This window comes from Triturus cristatus, chromosome 3_2 (assembly GCF_964204655.1).
Source record: "Triturus cristatus chromosome 3_2, aTriCri1.1, whole genome shotgun sequence".
Lineage (NCBI taxonomy): Eukaryota > Metazoa > Chordata > Amphibia > Caudata > Salamandridae > Triturus > Triturus cristatus.
This window is the reverse complement of record NC_140584.1, coordinates 934129932-934156096: the sequence shown is the minus strand read 5'-3', so window position 1 is coordinate 934156096 and position 26165 is coordinate 934129932. Positions and strand designations below refer to the sequence as shown.

The 26165-nt window shown below is 46.4% G+C and overlaps 1 protein-coding gene across 2 annotated transcripts in view; it reads right to left on the bottom strand.

The window, feature by feature from the left end:
• Window positions 1–26165, bottom strand: part of BRIP1 (BRCA1 interacting DNA helicase 1) — a 1188160-nt gene that overhangs the window by 485604 nt on the left and 676391 nt on the right. For both annotated transcript variants that reach the window (XM_085649424.1, XM_085649423.1), the window contains exon 14: window positions 22873–23034. In XM_085649424.1, the coding sequence (XP_085505550.1) occupies window positions 22873–23034 (162 nt within the window). The remainder of the gene's footprint in view (window positions 1–22872; window positions 23035–26165) is intronic.

Genomic DNA, 26165 nt, shown 5'->3' with positions numbered 1-26165 from the left:
AGGGAGTTGGGGGGTGAGAAAAACAGCAGGAGTTTGCCTTTCCCCGCTTACAGACTCTACCGGGGAGCTCCTCTCTCAGCACGCAGCAGATGCAGTTCCCTTCTTGCCACAGACCGGTGAGTGATGATGGGCCTGGCACGAGAAGACTGTCTGCCCTTTTCCTGATTGTCGTTGTCGGCGCAGGGTAGTTTCTCCCATGCATCGGGCTGGCTGTTGTTTTACACAAGTATAGTTGCATCGAGGGGCCTTAGTGCAGTGAGCAACAGCTATGCAGCGCTCTCTCTAAGCTACAGGCTTGGTCTCCAACAGGGCCCTGGAGGTGCAGGTCAGCAGCGTCTGGGTGCCTTGAGCGTTGAGAGTTGACAGTACTGGCTGCGGCTTTCCCTCCCCTCCCTTAAAAAAATCTCTCTTTCTCCCCAGGGCTGGTCTGTACAGTGGATGGGAGCTACTCTTGCATATGGGCTTCGCTGGGGTTTTGCATATGGTGCTCCCTCTTCGTTGGGAGGTCACGCCTCTCACCTCTGACCGGGACAGATGGCAGTGACAGGCGTCGGCAACTACGGGCGCTTCACCCAGTGTGGGGCCCTCACATACCTTGCTTACCACGTCCTCCACGCCCTCACGCTGGATAGTGGCTGATAATGCAGGGGATGGGAGGCGAACAGTCTCCGTTCTCTCCACCTTCACGGCAGAGGGGCGCACCCTCAATGCGGATCCGGATCTCCGCAGGACAGCCGATAGAGGCAGAGCCGATGCCCTCCTCACCAGGCACGGCGGCGAGCTACAAAGTGGCACAGTGTGGGGGGTCGAAATCCTTGTTGCCATTGTAATGTTGTGGGCCCTAGGCCATCAAACTAGTAAATGAGTGACACAGTGGGTATAGTTACTGAACTGGCCACGAGCATGCGCACTTGGACTCTTTTATTGGCAGGGTCACCAGATCTGTGAGGCCTGTGTTGGATAGGCAAAAAACCAGCCCTCTGAAGTGGCTAGTAGAAACACTACTATGTGTCCAGCAGGACACTACACACATTCTATATGGGAAGCCTCCATCATTTTGCGTTATGCCACTGAATGGAGGGTTAGCTTCGGTGTTAAAGAATAGAAATGGGGGAAAAGAGCGCAAGTGAAACTGGGAGTAAGGGTGGGTGTAGGAGGGTATGGGTGGATAGAGGGATGGATACAAAGTTTCCAAGTGGATTTCTTCCTATTTGGAGTGGTAAAGCAAAAACACAAAGGGTTAAATGGGGCCTGAGCAATTGTCGGTGTTATATTAATGTCACACCTTTTGCATGCTTACTTGCGAGTCCTGAGCTAGCTGTGTTATAGGAGATAAAGCTGCATGCACCTCAATGATGAGACCCAAAATGGCCGAAAGGGTCTGACGTTCCTTGGTGTCTGGGTCAGAGAGTTCACGGCCTGGCACTTCTTTAAGCCTGGCCAAAACTGTTAGTATATGGTTGCGCCCCGTCTGCAGTGGTGTAGTGGGCGAAAAACGATGGACTCGAATGTTGCCAGAGCAATTGCTGTTGGGGGAAACTTTTGCCAGCATTTCACCTTTTGTTGTTTTAATACTGTTTAAATCAGCTGTACTTTGCCTGGCAAACATTAGGCACAGCTGGCAAGTGCTTAAACGTGAAATGAAAGCTGAAAGCACACTTACATTTAGAAAGGAAACTATAACTTAAGTGCTATGTTATAGGTGAAAGGCTGCAGCAGGTCCTGAGGTTCCCTGTTGAGATTGATAAAGCTTTGGGCCAGGTCATTGGTCGCCATAATGCGTTCTGATCTTGAGTTCATTTGGACAGGCTGATACCTGGGAGGTGCATCACCACTGGAGGGCGGTACTATAAGTGAAGCCAGTGTATTGATCAGTGCCAGTTGGCTTATTGCGGTGAATGCAGGGGAAGGAAACAGGATCTGTAAGTGATGAGGAGGGCCTGGCTTCCAGCAGCTGGATGGTGGGTGCCTCTCCCTATATAGTGGTCTGATTCCTGGCCAGTGGTCCCAGAAGAGGGAGGATCTGTTAAATATTGTCAGTGGCCGAGTGGGTAGAGTTTTTTAGCTCATAGTGTAAAGCTATTCTGCCTTCTTACAGTGGTACCCACGGGGATTCTATTTTTCCACTCGTAGTAAAAAAAAAAAGTTTATTTAAACCACAGTTTTTAAAACTATAAACTGTATAATACACACACAATAAAAAAAATTCCAGGTGAAAGTTAGGGTCACAGAGATGAATGTAGGCTCTGAACTTGATGGTGGGAGCAACGACGAAGCTGGTGATGAGGTTGGTAAGGGAGGCTGTGGTCCGGGTGGTCGTTAGGCGAGGGTTCCGTTCAGGGTGAAGTTTTCAGAGATTTGTAGCTTGAAGTGCAGGTGTTCCATGAATGGGGTGGCATTCTCTATGGGGATTTGATGGACTCCTTGTAGATAGTCCTCGTCCTTTCTTCAAAAGGCAGTCCTGTCCAGTGATATTGTAGCCTGCTGGATTTCCATGGCGACGTCGCGAGCCAATGAGGGGTTGAGCCAGGTCTCTGTGATGAAGAGGATGTCGGGTGCGTCGCTACTCAGCAGGTCCCATATTTTCGGTTGTGTGTTTGCTGAGTGATCGTGTATTGAGGAGCATCCATGCGAGGGGGTGTTGACGTGCAGGTTTGCTGTGGCATGTGCTATAGGCTGGGGGTGTAGGCATTGTTTGTGCTTGTGTGACGTGTGTTAGAAGGGGGTGTTGCGGGTGTTAGTATTTGCGTGGAGGGGTGTCTGCTGTAGAACTAGCAGTGGGTGCAGGTGAAAGCTCCTACCATGGTGTGAGGTGTGGCACAACAGTCGTTGGGGGAACTACGTGTGCTGTGGAGTATCGCTGGGCCCATCAGAACAGGGTTTCTGGAACTGAGCACTGTCCAGGCATGGATGGTTGCAGGCAGGCCTGCCTTTGGCACGCATGCTGCGTGCATCCTCTGCACATCTGTGTTGCAGCTATCATTAAGTAGGTCCTGGGAGGGGGAAGGAGTGCAGGGTGCCATGATATTTGCTGTGCTTATGGGTGATGAGAAATTAAGTCCTCTTGCTTGATTTCTTTAAAAGACGGTTTTGGCAGGAAAACCAGTAATATCCCTTCCTGTCCAAATGGATGATGGGAAATTCAGTTATGTCACTTCTTATGTAGGTGGATGATGGGAGATCCAATGATGTCACTTCCTGTTATGATGATGGGAAATTAAGTACTCTTGCTTGGCTTCTTCTTTTAAAGACTTTGTTGTGGGAAAACCATAATGTCACTTCCTGTCCAGATGGATGATGGGAAAGTCAGTGATGTCGCTTCCTGTGTAGGTAGCTGATGGGAGGTCCTGTGATGTCACTTTTTGTGCTGATGGGTGATGGGAAAGGAAGTCCTCTTGCTTGGCTTCTTGTTTTAAAGACTGTTTTGGTGGGGAAATCAGTAATGTCACTTCCTGGTCAGAAGGAGGAAGGGAAATTCGGTGATGTCACTTTCTGTGTAGGTGGATGATGGGCGATGCCACACAATATACTTAAAAATCAGGCACCTCTAAGCTACCCTAAACGGGGGGGGGGGAGGGGGGTAGTTGCAGCTTCTTCACTGAGCACCTCTGGTGCACCACACCACAGACTAAGTCAACCATGTTCAGCACACAAAAAAAAATTCTGTGGAAGACACACTGGCAGTGCTGTGAACATGTAGTGCACCCTTGGTAGTACAGTCCTTTTGGATAATGGGAACCTAACCTTCAGCGATAATTAACATTTCTTCCAGAATTTAACTGATTCTTTGAAGCCTAATACAATGACAGTGCTGATGTCTAGGATACCAGTTTCAGTGTGGTTTAACTGCACTCTCAGATTTCGAAATGTCACAAACTCCTGATGTAAAGGCAGAGCAGGGAGGTGAGGTCGTTCTCTATATCTTTGAGTAAGGGGCCACACTGGATAGACACAGGACTTGGATACGTTGACATACCAACTTGACACGTCTCAAACAGCTGTTAATTCCTCTAATAACCCTGGGACCAAACGAGGTGCATCTCACAATTAAAGAGACGTCGTCCACATAAAGGGAAGTCGTGTGCATCACTTGTCGGACCCAGATTCACCAACAGTTATTCAGCTGTTAGAAAATAGCAGCCATCGACTCTACCGCCAGGTCAAATAACAATGGGCAAAATGGGCAGCCCTACCTAGATCCCTTCTCTACTGGCAAGGGCTCAGAAATTATTTTCCCCGTCCTTACCCTCGCCATGGGCTCGCTGTCCAGCACTTTGATCCATTTAATGAAATTAATTTGGAAGCCCATTACTTTCAATACCTAACCGACCACCGCCTGCAATTCATTTTCCTTTGGAAGTTCATTAAGAACACGTGTCAGTTGCCTAACGTTCGTAGCCATGTACCTGCCTAGAATTAACCCTGTCTGGTCTGGATGAACAAGCGTAGATAGTATGGGGTATTATCTATTTGCCAGGATTTTTACGAGGATTTTAAAATCTAACATAGAAAGGGGACGATATGATTTTAACTCCAGTGGGTAGTGGAGGGGCTTCAGAAGGAGAACCAGTATTGCTTCTCTCATACTTTGTGCGAGTTCTCCTTTGCCCTGTGCCTCCATGTATACTCCCATTGCCTCCCAGGACATACCCGCCCAGGGTCTTTAATGGCCCATCGGATCTCCGCTGTTCACAGAGGTGCCTCTAGCTCTGTTGCCTGTAGTACATCTAGTTTAACCAGCCGTGCTCTTAAAACGCATTTCAAGATTGCAGCACTGTCCAAATCGATACCTCATTCATCAATGAATTATGGACCCCATAGGATGAATACCTTAATGGCATCCCCGTTCCACTCGAAGGTAGCTAACCAAACTTCATTCTGTTAAAATAAACTGTGTAATGTGGGTGCGTAACCTTTCACTGTACTCTGTGTCCTCAAGCACCCCTATTTGCAATCTCCACATGGGTATATTCGGCCCACTGGGCCCCCAAGCTAGCTCATTCATCAATGGATCAAGGTCAGAGAAGGTGCGAGCAAGGTATACACTACCCTTAATGTAGCTTGCAGCATGTGAAAATCCAGATCGATTCTGGTGTACAGATTGGGAGGATGGAAATAGTGAGAATACTGTTCTTCTGCTCTATTTTCCAGAGTGTGAACTTTAGACTTGTCGCTTCATATTAAACATTGTAGGGCGGATGTTAGCTAACACCGACTCCACTTCGGTCATCCTAGCAGCCATTTTTCATTGGAATGCCCTCAGCAGGTCAATGTCCACTGTGACAGTGCCTATTTTGGCTTCAAAAGCCTCTCTGAATGTAGCTACTGCCTTGAGTATGGCATCAAATTTACTGATATATCCATATGGGTCTTCTGGTGCCTCTCCCCTTTTTCAGTGGACTCAAGCAGAATTGGGTCGCTGGAGCATACCTATGGGGGGCCTGTAGCTTTAGTTCCCTCATTGATCAGAGTGGATATTGCCATTATGGTGAAGCAACAAGTCGGCCTAAAATAACATCCCTCGTTACAGACCCCAACAGGGAGGTCAATCCTCATGTGGTCAGTGTATTACTTCCTCCATGGAGTAAATATATTTAGTGTCAGGCTAGCTTTTTGGACCCCGACTAGTTCCACCATCTGCTTCTAGCCCCACTATACACACCCAGCGGCGCCTCAGTTAGACAGCTATGTCATTCCCTGGGAACCCAGCAGGCCACTGCCCCTCTGCTGCAAAAAAAAACGTTTTCGCACGTGTGTTTTAGGGCCAATGCGAGAGGGCTAGCCCCCACCCCTGGCTCCATTTCGATTTGCAGGGAGTGCTTGCAGAGGGGGTACTTGGGATGCCCCGCAATGATCCCTTCTTCGGCTCCATGCTTACAGCCTATGGGATCACTCCAGGCCGCTCCCCCTGGTAGAGAGTCGCTCAGTTTCACCGATGTCCCAGGAGCTTTCCAGGTCACCCAGGGCTACGGCGGCCTCAATTAGTCTCTCTCTAGGGGTTATGGATCTTAGAGACCTGGAGCGGTTGAGCAGTTTATGTGGTTCAGGCCCAAGCAGGTCACCATTCCCCTGCTGCTCAGTTATGGTCTCCCGTGCATGATTTGGGACTAACGTATGGGGCAGTGTTCACCTCTGGACTCTTTCTTCGATCCACAGCAATCATCCACACGGGCATGTTTAGAAAGGCATGGTATGCGTTGTTTTTTTTCCAGGTTCCTGTCCATGATTATATTAAGACCCCCATTGATAAAAAGGGCCCTCTCTGCCCAGTCTTAAAGGAGTCCTAGGGCCAGAAGCAGGAAGTGCACTTGAGCTTGGTAGGGGCAGAACATAGAAAGGAGCATGTGCACCTGTCCCTTGAGATCAACTCGCAAGGCCACCCATTTGCCTTCCTTGTATTTTCGGGAATCTCTAACGAGAAAGCTGCACTCGTTCCTCAAAAGTATACCCACTCCTGCTGTCTTAGTGTCAGCTAAGGAGAAAGTCTGTGAAGGGAAGAGGTGGGTCTGGTCTGCAGGAAGCAGGTGGGTCTCCTGAAGAATGGCTGTTAGACCTGTTATCCTTAGCATTATATTCCTCCACACGTTTTGCCTTCAATCCTCCTGTTGTGATGAGTTTGTTTCTGCTGGCGTTAGGACTCTGTGCAGTTTACCACTGCTAACCAGTGCAAAAGTGATTGTGCTCTCTCCTTCAAACATTAAAACCAGACCATTCCAAATTGGCACATTTAATTTACTTGTAAGTCCCAAGTAAATAGTACTACATGTATACAGGGCCTATAAATTAAATGCTACTATTGTGCCTGTAGCACTTATTGTTCCACCGACTGAAGTAGCCTTTTAAATATGTCTCAGGCCTGCCATTGCAACCTGTTGGCAGTTTTAAACGACTTGACAAAATACCTCCCTTTGTTGAGCGCAAAACTCCTTTTTAATACATATAAGTCACCCCTAAGGTAGGTCCTAGACAGCCCAAAGGGCAGGGTTTACTGAATTAAAAAGTTGGACATTTACTACATTTGTTTTTTACTGCTTTGAGGCCTGTATCTCCTTTAGGATAACATTGGTTACATTATTACATTTAATAAGTGATAACTTTTGATTGGGAGCAGGTAGGAAAGTCATGTTTGGGGTCTGAGGAATTGTAATTTTAAATTCTCTTTAATGGTAAATTTGGAAACCGCAATTCTGAAAATGCCACTTTTAGAAACTCGGAAGTACTACCCTGCTGTAAGAAGGACTGCTCTGCTGCCCAGCTGCTCTTCTGCAACTGGGCCTGCACCTGGAACCTAGGACCACCAGAGTGACTCCAAGGGCAAGTTGGCTGGCCTCCTGTTTGGAGCTACAGGGAGCACAATAAGCTCCAACACCCTTGAACCTTGCACCTGGACACTGCCTGCTGTGAGTCCTAATCCCCCCCCCAGAGGTGCCACACAAGTCCTGGACCCTTGGAAGTGGGGATAAAGGTGCTCTGCCAGCAGAGCTGTGGCCCCCATCAGAAACGACTTGGCACGATGCAACATGACACAGCTCTCAGAGTTCATCGGAATCGACGTAACGCACCACAAATCGACGAGGAACCTAGGTTGCAGCCCTTGCAGCTCCTCATCGGAATCGACGCAGGACATCACTCATCGGGTCCAAAGAAGTGTGACGCATCTCAATGTAGGACTCCACATCACTCACTGAAACCGGCGCAACGCCTCACATCAAGTACATAAGCTATAATTCTTTGCGGGCCTAACCTCGTCTCTGTATATGGCCCACACTCCATCACGGTTAGCTTGAACTTGTAACTTTGGCCCCGTCCAGTGCGACCACATAACCACAGTTGGCGTTTTGTGCTTTTTTTCGCCTAAATCTCCGGTTCTACTGTTTGGAATTTTGTTGTTTGCTGTCATTTTATTTATTACATTTTACTCTATTTTTCTAAACTGGTATGAGATTTTCCTTGTGTCTTTACTTTTTGTGTATTGCATAAACGCATTACAGGTTGCCAATAAGTTACGCCTGACTTCTTTTGTGCCAAGCTACCAGAAGGTTAAGCACAGATTAATTTAGTGACTTTTGTGGGTCACCCTGCCAAGAATTGTGGCTGTTGTTTGAGAAGTGCTCACAGCCCCCTCAACCAACTTCACACACATGCCAAGTTTCCACCACAGGACCCACAAATCTAATACCACTAAAACAAACCAAAAAGAGTATTCAATAGGCTTAACCTGATTTTAAAGTGACTTTACTACACATGTACTGCTGCTTCTAGCGATTCTACAAGAAAAAGTGCTACATAAAGTCAAAATATGTAATATTCAACTACTCTATCAAATTTAAGATAGACTCCTGGAGAAGGCGATCAATCTACATTGCACCCATTGGTTGCAATTTAGATCATCTTAAGGGCAAATCAAGGGTACTTTATATATGTGGTTAGAATTCCAGCATCTTCGTGATACAATTTTGGCTTTGAAGGAGTAGTTTCTTACCTGTAACTCCAGTTCTTTTATAGGGGTATTTCCTTGATAAGTCATAAGCATTTGAATAGTCCCGCCCACGTGCGGGGACCCCAGAGCACTTATTAGATATATCTTCTTAAGTTGTCATCTTTCACCTCTTTTCGGGAGGGCCTGCATAGACACTTAAGAGATAGAAAGACAATAATGCAGCCTAACTAATTAGGCTTCATTGGCCATTACTTCATCTTGAAGTGAAAAAAGATAGCCAGCAACTTAAAACTTTTCACTTTATGGAGTTTAATACATCTAGAGAACTCCCCTTCACAAAACTCCTTTTTTCATGATAGAGATGAAAGGGTTGGAAAGAGAAGCTCCCCCATAGGCTGTCATTATATGTCTGAGAATTAATACAGTGCCTTTAAGAGTCTCCAGAGACCACCAGTATCACATGATGCCCAGCCAGTGGCAGTTACTTCAGTTCTTTTTGAAGGCGTAGAGAAGTGAATGCCTATTCTAAATCCTGGATAAGTCTGCTTTTCCCACCTGGGAGGTGGGAGGGTTGCTTATGACTTATCACGGAAATACCCCTACAAAATAAGTGGAGTTACAGGTAAGAGACCACTCCTTCTCTTTAGGGGATTTCTGTGTATAGTCATAAACATTTGAATAGACTAGCAAGCCCATCCCATAAACACCCATGCGGTGGAAGAAAACAGAGAAATTACATTTCAGTTTAGGCAAACAGATTCCGAAGGGAAGCCTGTCCAACCTGAGCATCTGCCTTGGTATCAGGGTCCAGGCAGTAGTGTTATGTGAATGTATCGACTGATTTCCAGGTGGCAGCCTTACAGATCTCTGAAATGGGTATATTACGAAGTAAAGCCGCAGTAGCCACTTTCCCTTTGGTAGAGTGAGCCCTAGGCTTACTAACAAGAGTCTTGTTGGTTTTCTGGTAGCAAAGCTGAATACATGAAACAATCCATCGGGAGATGGATTGTTTGGAGGTAGCTATACCTGTACGGATAGAGTCATAGTTTACAAATAACTGATCTGATCTTCTAATAATCTTAGTTTAAATAAACTTAAAAACCCTCCTGACATCTAGGGAATGAAGCGACCTCTGAGCAGGAGAAGTGGGATGCTGAAAAAAAGGTAGGTAGTGAAATAGTTTGATTTACTTGGAAATCTGAAAGAACTTTAGGGAGGAATTTCGGATGTGTCCTCATAACCACCTTAGAGGAATGGAAAACTGTGTATGGTTCTTGACAACATAGTGCTTGGAGTTTGCTAACCCTGCGGAAAGAGGTGATAGCTACAAGGAAAGCTGTCTTCCAAGACAGATGCTGGGAAGAAGCCCTATGAATGGGTTCAAAAGGCTCCTGTATGAGTCGAGAAAGAACCACATTAAGCTCCCAAGGAGGAGAAGGACGTCTGATGGGAGGAAACACTTTATTCAAACCTTCTAGAAAATCTCTAATGACCGGGATTTAAAAAAAGGAAATTTGTTAAAGGCATTTCCTGCAAGCAGTCAGAGCTGCTATGTGCACTTTAATGGAATGAAACTGAAGGCCAGATTGTGCTATATGTAGCAAGTATGGAAGGATAACATCTTCCTGGCAGGAAGTAGGATCTTCATTCTTCAATGAACACCAGAAGCAGAATCTCTTCCATTTATACGCTTAAGACATGCGTGTGGATGGCCTTTTAGATTCTTTAAGTATCTCCATGAAGTCCTGAGGTAGATTCAAATGTCCATACTGCACTAACTCAGGAGCCATGCCGCCAAATTCATTGACAAGAGTTTGGGGTGCACCATCTGTCCGCCGAATTTCGTGAAAAGGTCTGGCTGACAGGGAAGTCTGAGATGCGGTAGGAGACACCGGTGGAGAAGGTCCGTGAACCACCACTGACGCAGCCACTCTGGAGCAATGAGGATCATCTTGGCCCATGATTGCGAGAGCTTGATGAGGACTGCCGGGATCAGGGGTATCGGAGGAAAGGCGTAGAGAAATCTGCCTGACCAGTTTATCCACAGGGCATTCCCCACAGTTCCTGGTTGGTAAAACCTCAAGGCAAAGTTTTGGCATTTGTTTTTTTCTGCGGTAGCGAACAAATCGACCTCTGGAGTACCCCATCTTCTGAAGATATCTCGCACCACCTCATCGTTTAAGACCCATTCGTGGTTTTCCTGAAGCAGTCTGCTTAAAGCGTCGGCTTGAGCATTTTGAACACCTGGGAGGTGGGTTGCTGTGATGGTCAGATTTCTGGCTAAGAGCCATTTCCAGATGGTCTGGGCTTCCCGAGATAACGGTCGGGATCTCAAACCCCCCTGTTCGTTGAGGTAGAACAGTGTTGCCATATTGTCTGTCTGGACAAGCAGGGAGGTGGTGCGGAATGATGGCTGGAAGGCTTTCAGAGCCAAATGAACAGCTTGTAGCTAGTAGATTGAAATGGTATGTGGATTCCTTCATGGACCACTTGACCTGAATCTGAAGGTGGTCTGTGTGTGCACCCCAACCGAGGAGAGAAGCATCCGTTTCTATGGTTTGCGTCGGTATCTCCTTGTGGAAGGAAATCCCTTGTAGGAGATTGTGGGGAGAACACCACCATCTGATGGACTGGAGGGCATGTTGTGACAGCTGAATCCTGTCCTCCCAACCCACGATTCTCTGGTCCCATTGATCCTCCAGACATTCTTGCAAGGGTCTCATGTGGAGCCGTGCATTTGAAGTGAGGAAGATACAGGATGCCATGGAGCCCAGCAGAGAGGAGACCTTCCTCACCGTTGGGAAAGACATGGTCATGAGAGACCGAGCCTTCCGAAGGATACACATTTGCTGTGCGTGTATTGATGGTTGCTCCCAGATATTGAAGACACTGGACAGGTGTCGAGGCAGACTTAGTTTGACTGATGTGAAGCCCCGTACGAAGGAGAAGATCGGAGGTCCAACTGAAGTGTAGTTTGGCCTCCTGACACGTGGATGCTTTGTTCAGCCAGTCGTCTAAGTAGGGGTAGACGAACAACTTGTACTTCCGCAGATGGGCAGCAACTACTGCCATGCACTTTGAAAAGGTCCTGGGAGCTGACTTCAGGCCGAATGGGAGTACACAGTATTGATAGTGGTTGTTCTCTACTGTGAACCTCGGGAACTTGCGATGCTTCTTTGCTATGGGGACGTGGAAGTATGCGTCTTGCAGATCTATTGCGCATAACCAATCCCCCCAATCAATTTGAGGGTAAATTTGATGCATTCAGAATTTTTCTCTCTGAATCCATTTGTTTGCTTGCCGTAAATCGAGAATGGGTCTGAACTCGTTCTTGTCTTTCTTTTGGACCAGAAAGAGCCTTGAATACAGTCCTATTCCCCGTTGTAAAAGAGGAACAGGTTCTATTGCCCTTTATTGTAACAGAATGTTGGCCTCCAATTGCAACTAACACAGATGGAATCGTGAGTGAGTTGGAGGGATCAATGGAGGAGGGTTGGTGAAACGTAGCAACTATCCATTGCGAACAATATTCAGCACCCAATTGTCCTGTGTTATTTTTTGCCACTCTGCCAGGGATTGCTGAATGCTTCCCCCCACCGGAGGGGGTAACAAAAAAACGGGAAGAAAAGCTTTAGGGCTTAGAACCAGCAGGTGCTTTATTACTTGTGCAGGTTGCTGGCCTGACCGTCCTCTTGGTTGACGTTTTTGAAATGGTTGGAACAATCGCTGGTACGACTGTTGCTGATTTGTCTGACGGCCCTGGTGTGAGAAGTTGGCCTGATGTATGATGTCACTAGTTCTAGTGTACACCTTATATCAGTCCAAACAACCCTTATGGTGATTGGTTGTAAAGTCAACCTTATAGACCAGCTATCCTAGTGGTAGCATGGACAAGAGCAGTCTTAGGCTAAACTCTGAATGGCATGTGAAGCCAGCTGTGATACCATATATAATCCCTTGAATACCAAATGAAAGGACACCACAACAGATATATATATATATAAAATAAAGTGTATTTATTCTAGTCAAACCCTCAGCACTCTTTATGAGATTCGAGGCAAGTACAACACAGTCTTATTCAAGCATACATTAAGTCACACAGGTAAGTAATACAGTTAGGCCCTAGGGGTCACGCAAACCATATACTAAAGAAGTGGTATAAGGACCACTGTCACGGAAATAGAATAGGCCTAGGGAATCGCTGGGGCTACACTACACTACCAACAGTTAGGAAGTGGGAGGCCCACGGGATTCAGGTGCAGAGTGGAAACACTCACGCGTAATGCGTATAATCGATAGAAATAGTACAGTTCTGAAATAAGCAGTTTTAGGACACTTCTGAAGCAACTAGGAAGTCGAGACTCGGAAACTAGACCCTAGGATAGTCACTACCCTTGTGAGCACCGAAGTACCCAAGTTACCTAGCCCAAAGGCTGCGGGTGCATAGGTGTGAACTTGCGTCGGGTTTCGTCGTGGACTTCTATGGATGCCTGAAGGAAAGTTGCTGACAGGCAGTCAGTGCAGAGTGTCCGGTGGATCCCAAGGCCGGGATCAAGAAGGAAGGGTACCTGCAAGCAGAAGGGACAGAGTCAAGGTCACTAGCCAGTGACCACGTGGAACCAGGAAGGAACCAGGCGATGTCGTGAAGATTGCAGGTGAAGGGTGAAGCTTGTCGCAGCAGCCACGGGTACCAGGAGACGTCGAGGACGACCAGGACCAGGAGGCGAGCTGTCCCACGAAGGCTCTTGCTGTCGGCGGCGTCGAAGTCGAACTAGGACTCACCAAGCCTTGGCAAGCGGAACCCACGAAGAATGGAGGACTTGCTTCTGGTGCAGACCAGGAAGGTCTGGGGTGCTTCTCTTTTGCAAAGAAGCGGGAGCCAGTCTGGAGGAGCCAAACCAGCAGTGAAGATTTAAAGGTGTGTCGTCACAAAGGCCGCTAGCCAACGGGCAAGCAACCGGACAGACGCGGCAAGCAGGAAAATGCAGAAGGGCCCCACGCAGGACTCGTGGAGTGTGGGGGGCTGATCTTCGGTGCAGATGGGGATGGGGCTTCTCAATCCCCGGTGCACAACTTCGAGGGTACCTCAGAAGCTGCGCTGGAAGATACTCGCCACTTTTCCCAGGTAGCCGGTCCCACGTCTCTCGTCGCCTCCACGGATCTCAGCTAGGCTGTGGATGTGGATCAGGGTCGGAGAAGTCTGGAAGTCAAGGCTCTGGTCGGGCTCTGCAGTCGGTCCCTCGTAGAACTTCAGCAAAGCAAAGGGTAAGTCTCTTGATGGTGCCTGTTTGCACAGGGTAGCCACTCCTTGGCCACAAGGGAGATTCTTCAGTCTTCTTCTTTCGTCGAATGTCCAGAGTTTCTGTTCAAGTTGCAGGTTCAGGATAATCTAATTTAGCAGGGCCCAACTAGCTACTAATATACTGGTCTAGTGGGCTGGGCTACCTGCAAGGTCCCTCCTATGGGTGGGACCAGGAAGGGGAGTGGCTATACCCCCTTTCCTTTGTCCAGTTTCGCACCAGAGCTGGGGCTGGAGTGCCCCAGCACCGGTTTGAACTGGACTATGCATGGAGCACCTTGTGTGCCCCAGGCATGTCTCATTCCTTTCAGCCCTCCCTGCCCCAATACACTAAAGTCTGTCTGGGGAGGTGCTAGCACCTCCCCAAGCAGGAAACCTATTGTCCAGGCCTCCCTGGCTGGGAGGGCTCCCAGCAGCAGGAGGTCAGACTCATGTCTGTGGCAGCAGCATCCATTTTGTGATGCTGAGGCTTTGGTGAGAGTTAAACAGCAAAGTAGGATTTTAACATGTCTCTCCCTCTAGAAGGGAGGAATAATATCCTCATCACCAGAAATGGTATGGGGGTATTATTCCAAAGTGTTAAACACCTTACACGACATGTTTTGATAAAGCCAAACCATAGTTACCATAACCGTTTAAGATTATAAGGTACTTTAAGAGTATATGGTAGGCTATATCATAGAACGGCTATAAGGACATGGTTCCGAAAGCTGCAGACAGGCTCAGCTCATGCTAGAGCACCATCTCACATGTTACCAAGCACTCTGCCTCCAGGATTGTTAAGGCCTGCCATAGGAGTGGCTGATAGGTACACATGTGTCTATAATAAGGGTAGATATAGGTATACTATATCTAAGCAAGGGGTGAGTACACGACCTTGCCCCAGCTGAGTGATCAGCCAGTTGTGTCTGATTGGAAGGCCAGACCAGGGGTGGCATAATACATGCTGCAGCCCCTGGGAGGCCTAGGGTACACCTATGCCCTGGGTACCTAGGGTACACTGTACAGGGTCCAATAAGGTGATCCTTACCAATTGTGTATGTACCTAGGGTACATGGAGTCCATTTTAAAGAGAGAGCAGACAGCCTGAGACCCTGAATGGCAGGATCTCAGGCCAACTAAGTCGAAAAACCAGCTAGACACTAGGCAAAAAGTTGGGGGTAACCATAGTCCGATATCCACCTTCCTACACAACCCCCCCCCCCAAACGAAAGGAGATAAGACTGTCCTTGACCAGGTAAGCCTATATTGCCTAAGTGGCCATATAAGGAAGAACCAGCACTGGCATGGTTACCCCCTGTCTCATGGTCCTCTAAGCAATCCCTCATCCTAAAGGTATCATAGGGTCTCCACCATAGGGAATCTCTACCTTGGGTGTGTCTTTGCAAAGTAAAAGGCTGGTGTTGAGATGGAGTACTGAAGTGAGTGTCCTCAAAGTGAGGCCTCAGCTTCCTCCATTCATCCTCCACCATGGATGCCTTTCTTTCTTTAACTGAGTTGCACTGTGCTCTCAGGGTCAGCCTCTGGCTACCTAAAGCTGGAGGCTGGGTCCCTTTTGTGGGCTTACTGGGGGGACAGGTCAGGTTTGGGGCCCTATGGTCCCATGTTTGCCTGTGCCCAACAGAATCCCTCTGGGGGAGGTCCCTAACTACCTGTAAAGGAGATCCCTCAGGACTGTTTTTAACCATCACCTCGCTAGGGCTGCTAGCCAGGCAATCCTCATTCTTTTGATGGGGGGAGTTCTTGTGGACAGGGGCCCTCTTGGGGTCCACTGGCCTCCCTGACCTCCACAGCCCTGGGCTGACTGAGGCAGGTTAGAGAGAGGCAGGCTACCTGCACCAGACTGGGTCCCACCTTGGAAGGGGCCACTGATATCAGAGGCTCTGCCAGGCCAGGCCTGGCTACCTCTGGGGCAGTTCCTTCACAAGGGGTGAGGTCAGATCCCTGAGGAGGCTGACCTCTTCCTAATGTCTGGGGAGAGGGAGACTTTTCTTCCTCCCCACTACTCTCTGTTTGTGTGGAGTGATCCATAGTTTCAGGCTTCACTACACCTATGTCAGTCTGAGTATAGGCTGAGACCATTACAGCCTTGCCAACCTTTTCAGGGAGGCACTCAGTTTGTGTTTGAGCTGTGACTGTCACAGCTCTGCCAGTCTCTACAGGGAAGTCTGTCTTTGCCTGGGCAAGGGCTACCACTGCCCTTCCAACCTTTTCAGGGAGGAAATCTACTTGGACAGGGGATGTGGCTGGCACAACCCCACTACCCTTTTGTGAAAGGCCTACCATTTTAGAATGGGTGTCTTGTTCAACTCCAGCCCAAGCTGAGAGTTCTAAGTCATTCCCCAGTAAGCAGTCTACAGGCAAGGTTGGGGACACTGCCACCCTTTTAGGGCCAGTGACACCTCCCCAGCTGAGACATACCTCTGCCATGGGATGACTGTTCTGTTTGCCATCAATGTTAGTTACCTGGTATGAGAAACCAGGCAAAAGCTGCTCAGAGGGAACTAGCCTATGGGCCACCATAGTGATGCTAGCTCCAGTGTCTCTGTAGGCCTCAGCTTTTCTATCATTGATGTAGGGCTCCTGTCTGTACCTACCCAAAGTGTTGGGACAGGCAGTGAAGTTGGCAAACCCCATGCCACCGTCACAGACAAGAGTAGCTGCTGTAGGGGAATTGGCTAAGCCAGGATCCCCCTGTGTTCCCCAAGAAAACCCAACCAATTTTTTGGGGGCACTCCCACCACCTGGGGGATTACTGCTGACAGTAATAGGTGGTGTGACAGGAGTAGTTGGAGGAACAGTTTTGTTTTTAGCCTTTGGGCAACTGCTGTCAGTTTTCCAATGCCCAGGAGTTTTACACTCATGGCAGTAAGGCTTTTTAACTGTGGTAGAGGAGGGAGCTTGGGACCCACCACCCTGTGTGGAGTTTTGGGGCCCTGAGGAAGATTTCTCTTTTGTTTTATCCCCACCCTTCTCTTGAGGCTTGGTGGTATCTTTCTTTTGGTCACCACCCTGATTTTTAGGCCTAATCCTGGTCCTGACCCATTTATCTGCCCTCTTTCCCAATTCTTGGGGAGAGGTCAAATCTGAGTCTACCAGGTGTTGATGGAGAAGCTGGTTCTGACAATTACTAAGGATCTGCTCCCTCATAATCAAGTTGTACAATCCTGTATAGTCCTGCACCTTGCTGCCAGTTAACCAACCTTCCAAAGCCTTAGTGGTACAATCCACAAAATCAGACCAGTCCTGGGTCTGTGTCTTCTGGGTGTCTCTGAACAACAACCTATATTGCTCAGTGGTTAAGCCAAACCCATCTATCAGAGCACTCTTTAGGGCTTTGTAATTGTTAGCATCCTCATCACTGACTGTGAGGAGCTTGTCTCTACCTTTGTCAGAAAAGGAGAGCCACAAGATAGCTGCCCACTGACTCTGGGGTACCTGCTGTACTTTGCAGGCCCTCTCCAAAGCAGTCATCCACTTGTGGATGTCATCCCCATTCTGATATGGGGGGACTATCTTGCTTAGGTTTCTATGGTCATAAGACCTATCCCTATCTCTAGGAATGTTGCTGCCACCAGTGGGTTCTGACCCACACAATTTTTGCTCTCTGGCCAGAGCAAGCTTCTCTTTGGCAAGGGCAAGTTCTTCCCTTTCAATCCTCAGTTTGGCTTCCTTCATTCTGGCCTCATGCTCTCTCCTTTGGGGAGAAGTCATCCCCCTGCGGGATGAAGCATTGGAGCTTCTTGAGTGATAGGAGTGGAGAGAGTCCCCTGAGGGAGATCTACCCCTCCTATCTCTCTTTTCAAGATTACTTGGGGGCCTGTAAGGGAAGCTCCCATGCAAGCTTAAGTTAGCCTGACTAAGTCTTCTGACTGGGGTCTTGCTACCTCCCTCTTCCTCTGAGGTCTCTTCTAACTCATCTGTATCAGTTAAGTCAGGGGTCTCTTCTGTGGAGGGGAGGCCCTTATCTACAGCTATGGCACCATACATACCATTTCAGCATCATAGGCCTCCAGAAGCTCCACTAGCTGTCTAAGGGTAGGGTTGGAACCCTGTTTTAATCTCCTGGAGGTACACAGTTGTCTCATCTCCTGGAAAGTGAATGCATCATATCTAGAGGGAATCTGTCCAGGATTCTCCTCTCCTGAGGGAGTATCAGTGTGATCTCCATTCAGGGACATGATTCTAGTGAGGGTGTGATGTGTGCACCTACCTACACTAGTTGTATCTAGCCTTCCTACACCTGGTATCTCTGAAACCTCTGGGATGAGTAACGACGTTGGAAAGGGCGGAAAGATTTGTGCTGTTCCTTAGGTTTTTCAAGACCTACGGTTTTCAAGGTCTCCATTTGAGCCTTCATGCGGGCCATCTCCTAATCCGCATGAGAGCCAACTAGGGTTGTTCCAGAAAAAGGCAGGTTCATGATGCGTTGTTGAGCTTCAGACTTAAGCGAGGTAAGGCAAAGCCATAAATGCCTTCTGAGGGCTACTACGTGGCAATATCCATGTGCCGATAGAAGTGATGTATCGGCCGCTGCACTGATCACTTGGTTAGAAACCATAAGTCCTTCATTTAGGATCTCGTTACAATCCTCCCTCTTGTCACTAGGCAGATGGTCTGCGAACTGCTGAAGTGACTCCAAAAGGGACTGGTCATACCTGCCCAGCAGGGCTGTAGCACTAGCAGCCTTCATTGTGGTAGCTGCTGTATTGCATACCTTCCTCCCCACCGAATCTATATCTCGGCTCTCTTTATCAGGTGGAACTGTGGACATTGGAGCCATCGAGTCCTGTTTCTTGGCTGCCACAACAATGAAAGAGTCTGGGGTGGGATCCGTCCGAAGGAATGTGGGATCCTGCTCAGGCGAGCGATATGTTTTCTGCAGTATGGAAGGAGCCGATTTGATAGAAGAAGGCGCTAAGAATAATTCCATCGCCGGTTTCAATAAGCCTGGCACCAGAGGAAGCAAGGGACAAGAGGCTTGTCTCTGCTGGAGAGTCTCGAAAATTACAGAAGTCGATGGTACAGTAGGACATTGGAATACTCAGTTTGGACGCTCCTTGCACTAGAACCTCTTGAAAGGTAGTAATGGCGTCGATAGGAGAAACCCTTTGAGGTGTAGAATCTGAAAGTGTCGGCGAATATCTCCCAGTACTTGAGGAGGACGTGTCTCTGGTGTGTCGGGAGCGAGATCTCTTATAACGATGTCGGTGATGAGAGCGCGTGGATGAACGTCGATGGCTGAGAGATCGATCTCTCGCACGAGAACTAGACCTCGGTCTTCGAGGTGTAGCAGGAGTCGTGGGTCGAAGAGTAGTAGGCCCAGGAGGAGGCGGAGGAAGAGGTGGAGGGGGAGGAGGCTGTGGTCTCGGCGGAGGAGGCCGTTCCTCTGGCCGAGGAGAAGTAGGTTGAGATGGTGTCCTCGTAGGTAAATATGTTCGTGAATAGTCTGTATTCGGGGAGAAAATCAATCTCCTCCTTTTACGAGCTGTCTGAAGTGAGGAAGGAGCCATAGATTCACTGCAAGATCTCCCCCTCGACATCGATCTACTTGTCGACAGCAATCTTCGACGTCATCTCGACCTAGAACTCCCTCTCGACATCGATAGGCTCAATGTCGATCGAGTCTGCGATCGACAGTGTCGTCTTGGCATAGATCGCCGGTGACTCTTCGACGCCAACCGCCGATGACTCTTCGACGCCGACCATCGGTGCCCCTCGACGGCGATCGGCGGTGTCTTCGACGGCGACTGTCTGTGATTCCTCGACGCCGATCGGCAATGGTAAGTCGACATCGATCTGCGCCGATGTCGAACGAGGAGACAAAGTCTTCAACGGGGACCTCTGCTGGGAAGGTGAACGATCTTCTCCTCGACATGGAGCGTTGACGTCGTTTAGCCTCAGAGCCCTGAGTCGACGGTGAACAGATCGTCCCACAGCTGCCCTTGACGTCGTCATAGTCTTCGACGTCGACAAGGACCGACTTCGTTTTTCAGCTCTTCTTCATCTGGGGAGCCCCCCAGAAGCTGAAGAAAGGGTTTTGGTAGAGGACTGACCCTCTCCTCACCCAGAAGTCCCACCTGTTGACTTCACCTGCTGTTTTCTTCTCTCTTCCATTCCATGGAGCTGAATCTTCTCCCTGTCACGCAGAGTGTGCCTGGAAAAGACTTTACATATGGGACAGTCATCAGGAACATGAGAATCAGGCAGGCAAAGAATACACACTCTGTGCGAGTCCGATTTGGTCTTCTTTCTTCCACAGTCAGGACACTTGTCAAAAAAGGAGGGCATTTTGACTGAAAAACTGTGGAATTTCTGTCAGAAAAAGGCAGCAATATGAAGAGACAGACCAAAGACGTCGAGTGAAACTGTAAAAATGTAAATTCTGATGAGATATTTGATGAAAAAACACCAAATGAGGTAGAGCTCGATGCTCCAGAATCCCGCTAACAGGAGCCGGAAAAAAGAACTGAAGTAACTGCCAATGGCTGGGCATTATGGGATACTGGTGGTCTCTGGAGACTCTTAAAGGCACGGTATCCATTTTCAGACATATAATGACAGCCTATGGGGGGGCTTCTCTGTCCAACCCTTTCATCTCTATCATGCACAAGGTTTGTGAAGGGGAGTTTTCTAGATGTATTAAACTACATACATTGAAAAATTTTAAGTTGCTGGCTATCTTTTTTTACTTCAAGATGAAGTAATGGCCAGTGTAGCCTAATTAGTTAGGCTGTATTATTGTCTTTCTATCTCTTAAGTGTCTATGCAGGCCTTCCCAAAGAAAGGCGATAGATGACAACTTAAAAAGATATATCTAAGAAGTGCTCCGGGGTCCCAGCACATGGGCGGGACTATTCAAATGCTTATGACTATACACGGAAATCCCCTACAAGAGAAGTAGCAATAACAATTCACTCATTTGGAACGAGGAAATAACATCAGCACTGAACCGGTAACAACGTTCAATTTTTTCAGCATCATTTTCACAAAATATTGTTTTATGCTTCTATGCGTTGGAACCAAAGTTAACTTGTCCTGGGGTCGGGTGGGACTAGATATAGTTTTGAAACAGAAGACCACTACACATAGTTCAGTACCCCTGAGACGGGCTTTCGTTGGTTAATTACATCATGCCCTTTTTTTAGTTTCAAATCCCACAATTTGGTTTGCATTAAATAAAAACATAAGGAAATGTGTATACTGATGGTCTTCATTTAAAAAAAAAAAAATCTAGCACAAGTCTCAGTGGGGAGCTGTAGCCAAGCCAATAGATTTGGCCATAGCAAGCCAGCAATGTGTTTTGCTTTTTAAAAAAAATGTTTGAAAATATACACAAGAAACATTAAAAGTAAAAAATATTGTTGTCTAAATGCTGCATGCATTTTCGCTGAAACAAAAAAACAAAAAAAACTGGCTCTAGGCCATACCTAAACATATCTGATGTTCTCTAATTTGTGATTATATCATTAACACATGGAAGAATTCCTGGCTAATCTGGTGCACTCTTTACTTAAAACACTGTTGGCAGCCATAATGCTAAAATGTATGGGCTTAAGGTAAAAATGACTGACCTCTGTAGAAAATAACCACAATGAGAACGCGCTGCAGCTCCAGTCAAATACTACTACAAGTCATTTCAGTTGTAACATAAAACAGTTATGGTTGCAAACACCTGCAAAACAGACCTATTAACTACTACTACTAAGCCATAATGCTAAAATGTAAGGGCTTAAGGTAAAAATGACTGACCTCTGTAGAAAATAACCACAATGAGAACGCGCTGCAGCTCCAGTCAAATACTAGTACAAGTCATTTCGGTTGTAACATAAAACAGTTATGGTTGCAAACACCTGCAAAACAGACCTATTAACTACATACGCCCGTTTTTGTGTTCAATAATAGATATTTGATGATACAGCAACTAGGAAAGGGATTTGGTAACATTAGTCATTGGGATCCAACTTGTGAGTTTTACATTCTTCGAAATACTTCAAATTTAGAAATATTTTGGCCAGGTTATCAAAAGAAACAAACAATTTAAAACACCACACAGAGCCACACTTGGCTTCTTGGCTTGCTCCCAAACTTATTTAAGATATAATTATATTGCATCATACTCCCCAAACTAACCTTAAAGTAATACTAATCCCAACACATGCTTGGGTGAGGTTCTTCAAAAAGAAAGGCAGCTCAAAGTTCCAAAATAATAGACCCTTAACAATTTTTTGGGCATTGTACTGTAATTGCTCTTATGGACCAAGTGTTGTTTCATTATTTGAAAACCTTCTGTTTGTTGACCTTAATTTTTCAACAAAACATCTGCAAATGTAGCAAAGACCCATGGAATCCCTAGCCTTTCCCATCGTGGAGGGCCTTCAGTTGGAAAAAGGCTCTCAACCGGTTTGCAAGGCGACATCATCTCATGTGCATGTAGATTTGATATCAGTAATTCCCATTGTCAATCCAGAACCAGGACCAATGGAATTATGCAGTCACCATGTGTTCCACATAATGAAGGATTTGCAACGCTTCCCACATATTCCACCATCTGCTGCATAATTTGGATTTTTTTTTTTTTAAATGACATTTTTTGCAGATCATTTAAAAATATGTAGATTGTATGCACCATACAACTTTCCCCTTTCTCAGCCAAGGGATATTTAAAAGTGCAGCCCAGTGCTTACTCTGTGCAAGCAGTTGCAGGTGACTGGCACCAGCACTCATTTTTCATTATCAGACTTATTTTTCATTATCAGACTTTGAACAAGAGTAGGAGAAAGAAAGCTAGAAAAGAGATTAGGAGGATGAGAAAGGAAAAACAAAAGTGACAAATGGAGAAAGCAAGGACAGAAAAGAGAACCTGCAAGACTAAGCTAAAGAGACAGGAAAGTATGGTGATGGAGGAAAGAGGCAAGAGGTGGAGTCAAGACTAGGCAGCCTTGTTATTTGCCAAGACCCTGCATTTTGCAGCACAGGTAGTACAGTATGAGCTTAAGAAAAGCTTTGGGCTTCTTCACTTAATTATTTATTTATTTACAAATGAAACACTGAGAGCAGGCGTAAGAAGATGAAGTTATGAATCGGGTTAAAATAAACTACTGCTCATCATTTAAAAGGATGTTCTCCTTACCTTATACGAAGGTAGAAAACACAGAACGCCATAGCTCACAGTCTGGCAAATGGAAAGCAGAAGAGCGCCAACTTCATCCTGGAAATCAAAGGTCTCTGTGTGCTGGAACGTGGCACACAATTTCCGCCCTTTGGGGCCTGCCCCAATTGTGCCAACCCAAACCTGCCAAATTGAAATGTAAACGCTGACTGAGATGCACAATTAAATTGTAAAATGATAAACAAGTAAAATCAAGAAGTAATTTCCAAGATGGTTTAAGTAAATATATGATAGAGTCATGGCACATAATAGCTATGTCAAAAACATAGCACAATAATAACTTATTTTACAAAACAGTTGTTTCAAATAATAAGATTGTATTTTTAAAATTTGTATTTAAATATAAAAAAATAAATGTATTTGTTAATTATTTTTAGCAAATGAGGATTACGTCTGAGGATTAAAGGTGGGTTAACGTAAGGGTTAGTGTGTAAGTGCTGGGGTAAGTGATGCTCTCAGGGGTACGGGAAGGGTAATTGATGAGGTTAGGGTAGGGTTGGGCTTAGGGTTAGGGTAAGGCTAACCAATGAGGTTAGGGTAAGATATTTACCAAGAGGTTTAGACTGGTTTCAGGGATAAAGTTGAGTAAGGCTGGTGTAAGGTTAGGTTAACGGCAGAGTTATGTTTGGGGAAGGATAAGGGATGGGGCTAGAGTACATGGGCTTAAATTGTAAGAAAGGGCATGAGAGGTACATTTCAACATTTTAACTATACGTTTTTGTAATTAAAATACATGTGAGTCAAAACTCTATGCCACAACCATTATAGGCCTACATTTGTATACACTATGTATTTGTATGGGCCTTTCCCAGATGAAATCCCCACCTTCGGTATACTGGACTTGCACCTAAACGCAAACAACTTTGCAAAGTTGACACTAACTACATTACAAACCTTACAGCTAATGTTCTCATTAATATATTCGTGCATCTCAAATTCATAACTAGTTCACCTCAGAAGATCTTCATTAGCTGCCATGTTACTAAATTGACTTTAAAATGCTCCTCATGGCGCTAATCTCATCTTCATCCCACTTCCAAAATGCTGAACACAGACCCTAAAATTGCTGCAATGGACTCAACATGTCTCCAAAGCTAGCCCTATATTGCTTTATTTGCCCCACCCTAAATGAATGCTCAATCACATTTTCAACCTACTCCAATATCGGCCATAATTTTGAACTTACAAATGCTTTATGAAAGGTTGGAAAAGGTTGACTTCTCTAACAGTCAATGGCGTACTAAGTTTCCATTGCTGACCCTTCCTGGAGTATTAGTACAACTTTATTAGTCGCCAGCAAAATGTACCCAGTCCCTAAGCTCTCTGAGCTGTCAAGTCACTGCAGATACGTAAGGCCATCTGCATCACAAGTTTCCTTCTCATTAATGCTCAGTGTTGCTCCCAAAGAGCAGAGCAGGGGAGCAACAGATTTTCTACCTTATAGCCTCAATGTTGTACAAAGTCAAGCATAAACAGGACACAGTACCCTACTGTTAAATGTTCCTGGGAAAAGCAATTGTATATTGTTTTGTTATGTATGGCTCTCATAGAGAGCCTCCATCGTATACACCAGATTCTAAATCTGGTAACTCACTGCTATTATGTAGCAACAGTTGATAACAAAACTCACCCCCCAATTCTCCTCTGGTACTGCATCGCAGTTAAAAGCATGATTTGGGGGGCTACACATACCATTAAAACTATAGATAGGCAAAAAGTGAATTACAGGATGTTTTTTACATCAAAGTTCTGAGTGAGGGGGCGTGACTTGGGCGCTGAAGAAGATGGCGGCTGGCTGACACTGCGCCGCGCCGCAATCCGAGGATTATGTAGTTATCATCTGGTGGAAGCGTCCCGACACAGATTTTGAACAAAGGACTCACTGACGGATACATCACTGCATCGGACGATACCTTTTATCAAACATGGTAAGCGCGCATTTTTCATGCCCTCTGCCATAAACCTGCGGCGCGCTCCGTGACTGGAGCGCGGCCGCCACTTTGTTTAACTCTTAACACTTTCCTCGAGGAGCGGTCTCCTCATAAATTGCCGTGTCGTGAAGAGCTGTGATATCAGGACAATCTGAAAGGCATTTAATATAACTGCTTGATGTATTCTGCTGCTTTTAAATTGTAATGTGCAGTCTGCTATAACAACTGGTACTTTAATGCTAAGAATGCTACTACCTCTATTGGCTGTACTTCATCTTTGAAACACTTGATAGTAGCGCACAATTTTCACAGAATCTCAGTTGGTGGTGCTATATCTACCTAATGACGCTGCGCTACACTCATCTCTTGGGATTTCTTCATACAAATCTGCATTTTCTTGTTTGAATATACATGTCTATGGGGAGAACCAGATCTGGTAGGGGCATTGTTTCATCCTACACATCTGCTGCACACCCAAAATCTACTATACTGCCTACCTCTAACCCCTTTTCCGTTTTACAGAACGACATAGAGAACTCAACACAAACTACTTTGCCCCATCTTGCTGAGTCTTCTTCCAGTACATCTACGTTTGCGCCTACTTCTAGCTCTCTTTCGCCTCAAGTCAGCATCAAAAATGTGCCTAAATCAAACTCTTCATCATTACTATCCTCCATTAAGCGAGTTAAAAAAGACCCTCCTTCACCAGTCACCTCTCCTCCACCAGCCTCACTGGAGTTACTTCTGGATGGAATACGTGCTCTCAAGCCATATATGAAGGAGACAAACACTCACCTACAAGCTTTAGAGGATAACTGGTCTTCGCTTCAGAATAAGATCACTTCAGTGGAATGTCAAGTCGAATCTCTACAAGTCTCTTCGCAACAGATTCACCCTATGAAAGCAGAAATTCTTCAGCTTCTGAAACAAGTGGAAAACCTTGAGAACCATAGTAGACGCAATAACCTACGAATCTATGGTTTAGCTGAAGGGCTGGAAGGATCCAAACCAATAGCCTTATTTCATTCTTTTCTTCGCAGGTAATGGATATTCCAGAAGCTCCTTCATTGAACATACAAAGAGCTCACAGACTTGGTTGACCTCCATCTGCTTCCTAATCGCAGAGTAAAACAAGAGGTGTAATACTCTACTTATTAGAGTATACTGACTTGTTGAAAGTTTTGCAGGCAGTCAAATTTAAACCATGTATCTCCTGGCAAGGCTCACAACAATATTTTCCACTGTGGATAAAAGGAAAAGTTTTCTTGCAATGAGATCAGCCCTACGTGATTAAAACACCAGATTTGGTTTGATCCACCCTTG